Source organism: Dromiciops gliroides, chromosome 6 (assembly GCF_019393635.1).
Source record: "Dromiciops gliroides isolate mDroGli1 chromosome 6, mDroGli1.pri, whole genome shotgun sequence".
In the NCBI taxonomy this organism is placed as follows: domain Eukaryota; kingdom Metazoa; phylum Chordata; class Mammalia; order Microbiotheria; family Microbiotheriidae; genus Dromiciops; species Dromiciops gliroides.
In genome coordinates this window covers 69,517,282-69,525,272 of record NC_057866.1, presented here as the reverse complement: position 1 = coordinate 69,525,272, position 7,991 = coordinate 69,517,282, and the positions used below count along the sequence as shown (strand labels likewise).

At 32.7% G+C, this 7,991-nt stretch overlaps 1 protein-coding gene across 1 annotated transcript in view; it reads right to left on the bottom strand.

Annotated features, from left to right (window-relative positions):
* Positions 1 to 348: 348 nt before the first annotated feature.
* SEPSECS (Sep (O-phosphoserine) tRNA:Sec (selenocysteine) tRNA synthase) overlaps positions 349 to 7,991 on the bottom strand; it is a 71,894-nt gene continuing 64,251 nt past the window's right edge. The window contains exons 10-11 of the mRNA XM_043973054.1: positions 6,736 to 6,826; positions 349 to 4,668 (exon numbers count right to left, since the gene is read on the bottom strand). Of these exons, the coding sequence (XP_043828989.1) occupies positions 4,356 to 4,668; positions 6,736 to 6,826 (404 nt within the window). The 3' untranslated portion in view covers positions 349 to 4,355. The remainder of the gene's footprint in view (positions 4,669 to 6,735; positions 6,827 to 7,991) is intronic.

Sequence of the window (7,991 nt, the reverse complement as noted above, 5' to 3'; positions counted from 1 at the left end):
AAAGCCCTGAAAGTATGAAATGGACAATGATGTGCATTGGTATGATTTTTGCATTTCCAAATAAAGGACTAGAACTAGATGATTTAGAAGATCCTTTAAAGGTTTTACGCTGTCTCCTTTAACAAATCCTTTGCAGTGACTGCTAGGATACTTTTTTTTTTTTAATTAAGAATCATGGTCCATGGTTTTCATTAGAGGTGTGGCTGCTCTAGTTGATTTCTGAACAAGTTTGAAATTGAGTAACTGGATCAAAGATACAAACTGTGCCAGAAAAAAAGAACAAAGATTATAATTAGAGGTCCTTTCAGATTTTATTTGCACATGGGACAAAATAAAAAACAACTCACTAGTACTTGATGATTTAAAAATATATATATAAATGTAGGTATTGTTTATTTTTAACATCAAACACCAAAAATATTTCTGGAAACAACTTTTTTTTATTTAGCAAAACAAGTAGTGAATGATTAGTTGTCATTCACTGGTATCAGTTTCCCATTATAATGGTAAAACAAAAACCCATTCTACAAAAATAGACAATTCTTCATGTTTTAGTTAAGATTAAATCTTACACAACTTGCTAACAACAAAAGAGTACAAACATTCCTAGAATTCCTGTATGGCTTGATATTGAACAATATACATTAGATGAGAAATTACAAAAATATGCTTATTGATCCTGCATTTGTCATGTGGCATCCAATATAGTTTTAAAAAGCATAAAAATAAAGTTAAGGCACAAAAGGATAAGGTGATAATTCTTAATCATACAAAGGACTAAATATGCAATTAAAATTAATAGGGATATGGCAGACTATGGGGAAATACTGTTTATTGTAAATACAAACAGCTCTTTTCAGTTTGTGTCACTGTTAACAGTATGAATACTTTAAAAACTATTTGCATTTTATTAAAGACATTATAGCACTTCTGATACTCAAACTTCAATGCTACTGAAAATTTGCTATTTTTTAAAAGAGTCCATTGGAAACATGTTTAACAGGATTGTTAAACCTATGTCAGATTACTTGCTGTCTTTGGGAAGGAGGAGGGAAGAGAGGGAAGGAGAAAATTTTGGAACTCAAATTCTTACATAAATTAATGTTGAAAACTATCTTTACATGTAACTGGCAAAAAAAAAAACCCATAAGATACTATTAAGTAAAAATGTTTTAAAAGAATGAAATTGAAAAAAAACAAGTCAATTAAGTGGAAAAAAAAGATAACCATTTCAAGTCCTCAAAGAAATTTCTATTACATGGGAAGGTGAAGAAAACTATTTTTATCCAAGTTTATATGCATATCAATTAGCTTCTTTGAGAGTTCTTGGAATGGATTATAATTGTTCTAACTATGGGAATAAGTTGCTGAATATTAAAATAAAATACAAATGCCAAATTTTACCTGAATTTTAAATGTTACTTAAGTCAAAAGACATAATAATAGCACGATACAAAGACTATAATTTTAAAAAATTTTGTACCAGCATAAGTTAAGCATGAATACCATACCATGTAATGTGCAGTTAAATAAAACATGCCTTGGAAAATGACCAGTTACATGGGTCAATAATTTAGTGAAAAGTAAACTCAGGTTTAACTGAGATGGAAGTAAAAATCCCTATCACTTTAAGTTATCATCAAGCTCTCTAATATATAAATGGAACTGTGCTAAATAATAGTTTATATTCAATTGCTTAAAAGGATTATCAACCAATAAAATTAAATCTTTAAAAATTACAGTTACTGACACTGGGTTCCTTTTGGTGCCACTTTCTCCATTGGTAATCCAAATAATCATTAGCATGAGGCTAAAAGAGCAAAATGTAAATAAAAACCTGACCTCAAATACATTAAAATGTACACAGTTGGGGCAGCTAGGTGGCGCAGTGGATAAAGCACCGTCCCTGGATTCAGGAGTTCCTGAGTTCAAATCCGGCCTCAGACACTTGACACTTACTGGCTGTGTGACCCTGGGCAAGTCACTTAACCCCCACTGCCCCGCAAAAAAATTAAAAAATAATAATAAAAATGTACACAGTTGTAAGAAGCACATTAGGCAATGACCGATATTTGGTTTTAATTCAGTTTTCTTTTCATGGCTATTCTACTATTGTCTGCCTAGGCAGTTGGAGTTACTGCGACATAAGAATCCTTCCTATACAGGGATGGGAAATACCCTCTGCTGGAATTAATATATAACTGAACGGAATTATGAATTCATCCATAGGAGGATTTGTCATTAACAATATACAATATATGACCATATGCTTATGAACATGTTATGTTATGATTCTATTGTTATTAACAATATACAGTATATGAACATTATGTGTTACATACATACATTTATGTTGTATATTTGGGGGTTGGACATGCTCAAAATACTTATTTTTATTTAAAACAAAGCTGTTTTAGGGCCAATAAGAATTCAAAACAAATCTAAAATTGTTTAAAGTGATAATAAAAATAGCAGCTCAAACTTTATACACCAAGAACAGAAATAATATACCATATCTCTCATTGATATGTGGGTTCATGTAATTTATCTTCAATTAGTATTGTTATCTACTCAGCAGTTGAAGCCCAAGAACTGCTGATACATTGCAGATGAAAACATTTGCTGGTCTCTGGGCTCTACCCTTTCTTAAGCTAAATGATGATCACACAATATAGATGACTTTTTCTATAAAACAATTTTGGCTTACATGTATATTAAGCTGCAATGCCAGCATTTACATTTGCATCATTACTTAATTTCCTTTCCTAGGCTCTAGAGATTCTGTTACATCTGGCTGGCTTTTTATTTGTTCTACAATCCCATTTCAAACAGTAAAAAAAATTTTTTTAATGATCATTGCACAATGTGTTTATTCATGAATATGTAGCATGCAAAGTGAGTAAAAATTTCAAAAGGAAATTTAAATTTTAAAATATTGTTGAAATTTAAAAGATAACATAATGAAAACAGGTATGAATGTGATGCTTGGAATACAAATTTTCCCAATTTAGAATTTGGGGGAAGAATAGTACATAACTGCTAAAATTTTTAAAACATTAAATTTGTTTATAAAGTATTCCTTTCACATTTAGTGGAATTTGTTATAGCTAATGTTTTAACTAATGCTTCATGTAAGCCCAAATACCAGAAAATTCTCTCTTTAAAATAAGTTTATTTGCCAAATCAATAAAAACCAAAAGATACAATCATGAAATCAAAGGTATCTCAATTGGGAGTTTTTCTGGCATTTTGATCTATATGGAACATAAGCCTATGCTCAAGTCAAAGAATTCCAGGAATACCTCTTATGAGAAGCAACTATTTTCACACTGAATCGTTTTCTACTCTAGCAGCAGATATATATGTCTGACTATGCTTGAGTTAATCAATACTAGTATTGCTTGCCCCTTAAAAGATTATGTAAGCATATTATTTTATAGCAGATAGATTCAAAAGACCAAATATTATTATGAGCTTAAAGGAAAGCATATGTAGATGTATTTTTAAATTTTCTTTAATAAAAATGCATTTTTGGAACAACTCATGTTGATCATCACTTATGTTTCTCGTATGCCAAAATGCAGGGTATTTGTTCAAGGAAATCTGGGATCAGGGAATTTTAGAGCAGAAAGGGATCCTAAATATCATTCAGTCAAATCCTTTCATTTTACAGATAAGGAAATTGAACCACAGAAGTTAGTTGACTTGCTCAAGGTTATACAATCAGACAATGACATGGTTGCAATGAAAATACAGGTGACCTAATTTTCAGTATAGTACTCTGGTCACTCCATCACACTGTGACCCATAGGGAAGTATTTCATTAAAAAGTAAAACTAGATAACTAAAGAAAATTTGAAAAATTCACCATTTCTTGAAAAGCACTTTATTTTAATAAAAACAAATTAAAGGGTGTGTTTTTATCAACCTTCCTTAGGATATACTTATCTACCAAAATATGAATTATACAACAGGATAAATTTAGAACATATATGATGTGTAAATGATGGAGCACAGTCAGGAAAAAAAGCAGCTCAAATATTTCAAAGAGAATTATAGGTAATTTTATTATCATTATATTAGTAAGGACTACTTGAATAAAAGTGCATAGCTGACAACTTTTCAGTTAGAAAAATGTTAAGTGTATTTTATTCTGTGGAAAATTATAAAAATTGAGGCATAATTATGAAACAGCCCAAGAATCAAAAGATAATAATAATTTGTTAATTCAATTCACTCTCTTCAAGTACATTAACTAAACATTTTCAAAGGAATTGTGAATTAAAATTTTTTATTATTCATTGCAGTTATTTTTTAAAATTTATTTGAAACTATAAACAGAAAAACTGCAAATGTCAGGAATAAAATTCTTTGCATTCATTGAGAACAAGTGCATTATCCAGATTTAAGGCCGTCTCTTGAATATTCACATCTTCAGTGATGTTACAATTATCAACTGCACTCTCAACATCACTCTCTTTGCTTTTTTCTTTTCTCACAGACTTCAAGCACTTATCAAGCCTTTTAATGAATAAGTCTACATCTTGTTGTTTCATTCCAATTCCTGATGCAGCATTGAGGTAAGCACAAGGATAGCTATTTGCATGTGACATAAAGCCTTTGAAAGTGTAGCCATTCACAGTTTGCAGAATCCCCAGAGGTACAACCCTGAAAGGAAAATTTTATTTGGCAAACTATTAGCTATTTAATAGAGTAGACGCTACTGACATACATACCACCACCTATACATTTTAATGCAAAGAATCATCTACACACACACACATATATGTATATATCAGTAGAGAACAAAACCCCTAGGGTCCCTAAAAACAAGCTTATACCACACTTCCACGTGACACCAGTAACCCCACTTCAATGTCTTGCATGACTCAATCGACAAGTACTTATTTATTTTCTACTATGTCCTTAGCACTGTGTTAAGTATGCATTGCAAGTGATAGAGAAAAATGGCTAGTCAAGTCCCTGACCCAACTTGCCACTTTCACACTTGCAGTAGGTATGGTGGTTAGGCAGGCAACTAAATATACCACCTGATTTTTATTATTTCATGGCTACTTTATGTATTGGCAAACCTAAACTTGTACACTTGGAGCAGAGGGCCTTAGTCAGCTAGAAGCACTCCTTTTGAAACCAGAGAACTCCAATTTATCTCCCCTCTGTTACTACCTCTGTGACCTTGGCCAAGTCACATCCCCTCTCTAGGCTTTATTTTCTCATCTGTAAAACGAAAGGTTAGACTCAGTGCCCTCTAAGACCCCTTCAAGCTCTTAAGTCCTAGGCACTAGAGGCACTTGGTAATCAGTTTGATAAAATCAACCAATATAAAGACAAACAAAAGCAAAGCTGAAGGTTAGGTCAAGATGACAAGTTTAAGGGGCAGCTAGGTGGTGCAGTGGATAAAGCACTAGCCCTGGATTCAGGAGGACTTGAGTTCAAATCCGACTTCAGACATTTGACACTTACTAGCTGTGTGACCCTGGGCAGGTCACTTAACCCTCATTCCCCTGCCCCCCCACACCCCCACCCCCTGCAAAAAAATGACAAGTTCAAAAGAACTAAATTCACCAATGAAGAACATGGAATAATCAAAGGTAAAAGAGTTTGTCATCTGATGGGAAATCCTTACTATCTCCCTACTCCACAGAAAAATGTAAACTCTTTAACTGAAGCAAATAAAGAAGAATAGTTACATCAAAATATTTCAGTTCATTTTTCTCCATGGCCCAAACAAAAATCAAAGGAAACGAGCCGGATTTTATAGACATTTTTTCAAGCTAAATACCCACAGATATACAGTAAAATTTTCAAGTGAATTTTTCCAGAGACGGAATTCCACACTCTATTTAATTCAAGAACTTAGTTTTTTCTTGACAATGGTTGTCTTTTATTAGAAATTGCTGGTGAAATCACCTTTGGGTTTACAAGAACACAAAAAAGTAATACTTGCCATCATTCAAAATAATCCAAGTAGAATTATTAGTTTCTTATTTACCAAGAGAAGTTTTGATTTTTAAACTTTGAGATCTTTTAAAAATAAATAAGATGCTCTTTTTTTCTGGAATGCTTCAAGCATAAAATGTCTAAAATCAAAGAGTATGGGCTTGATGACATTTTCAAGTTCTTAATAGTACTTCTAGAAAGAACCAGTCTTCTTTTCAATCGTCCCCAAGTATGTTTCGGCATATACTTAACATGATAATTATTTAAAATACAGATATTAGCTGTGGTATATGATGGCAGTGGAATGGTCTTGTGCTATAGGAAATGACAAACAGGATGATCCCAGAAAAACCTCGAAAGACTCAAATGAACTGATGCATAGTAAAGGGAGCAGGACTGGGAGGACACTGTGCAAAGTGACAGCAGTATTGTGAGCAATTGTGAATGACTTAACTACTCTCAGCAATACAATGATCCGAGACAATCAAGACAATCCCAAGGGACTAAGCAAACTAGCCACCCCCATAGAAAGAATTGTTAAAAAGAGCACTTGTGAATTGTACATATATAATCTGGTTGATGTCTTGTGGAAGGGGGAAGAAAGGGAGGGAGAAAAATTTGGAACTCTAAATCTTATGAAAATGAATGTTGAAAACTACCCTTACATGTAACTGGAAAAAATAAAATAAATGTTTGTTGTAAAATATAGATATTAAACATTAAGCTTAAAAAGTCAAACTCAAAACACAAACCACCTCTCTCAAACATGCTTACCTTGCTCCAGACACTTGTCTAGTAAAAAGCATAGATCCAAGTTGTGTGACAGCTTTGTCAGTACGCTCATCCAATGTTTTAAGGGACATAGCTGAATAAAGAAAACAGAGACTTAATACAGCCTCAGTTTTTCCAGAAACCGCAAAAACTTCAAGAACAGGGAAGCAGAAAGGGAAGGAAACAAGTATTTATTAAGCAGCTACTTGGTGTCAGGCACTGTGTTAAATGCAGGGACCATCATCTTTTAGTCATTTTTCGGCTGACAATTTTGTTTAAAGTATGAAATAAATCATGGCCAAAATTCAATGTGCATATCTACTAACAACATCATAACAATGCAATTTCATTTGATTATAACCACCTCAATGGCTTAAAAGCATCACTGTGTAACTTTTCCAGCTAGTAAGAAAGCCAAGTAAATAATGAGGACAATGATATGGTCAATGTAGCTGCCTAATTATTCAAATCCAATGCAGTTTATGAAAATTTTCTAAGTGGAATGTATTTTAATTTACATTTGCTTTTACTGATTAAGAAAAGCCTATACAAGTGGCAAAAGGAACCTATCTTCTCCTGCAAAGATTTTCTTAAAAAAAAAAAAACTCAACTGCTCCTAAAATTAAATTTTAGAATTTAAATTGTGATTTTTAATAGCTGTTGCCAAAATTTTTTTCTCTATTAACAGACCCCTGAAGTTATACTGTAGTCAACAGGAAATGTGATTCCAATTCAATTCAATTCAACAAATAATTACTAAGAACCTTTTATGTGCAAGTCATTGTGCTAAGCAGTAAGGATACAAACAAAAAAATGAAACAGTACTTTCCCCTATGGAGCTTACATCCTACTAGGAAGATACAATACCTACACAAGTAATGATTAAGTACACGTAAAGTAATTTTAAGAGAGTGTGTAAGGAGTGGAAAAGAGTGGAAAAGAACAGTAAGTTCATCAAAGAAGCCCTTGCATAGGAGATGGCACCTGAGTTGTGCTTTGAAAGACACTATGAAAATAGAAGAGGGAGAGTGATCTAGATATGGGGAATAATTTGCATAAAAGCATAAAGGCAGAAGATGGAACATGATGCATAGGGAATAGCTAGCAGAAGATATATCTTTTAAAACCTTTTTTTTTTTTGGTTACATTTTAAGTTCCAAACTGTCTCCCTCCCCACACCACACTAGAGAAGACCACCATTTGTCACAGATTTACAAATATGTGTAAAATTATACTATGCATACTTCTATTCACTGGAG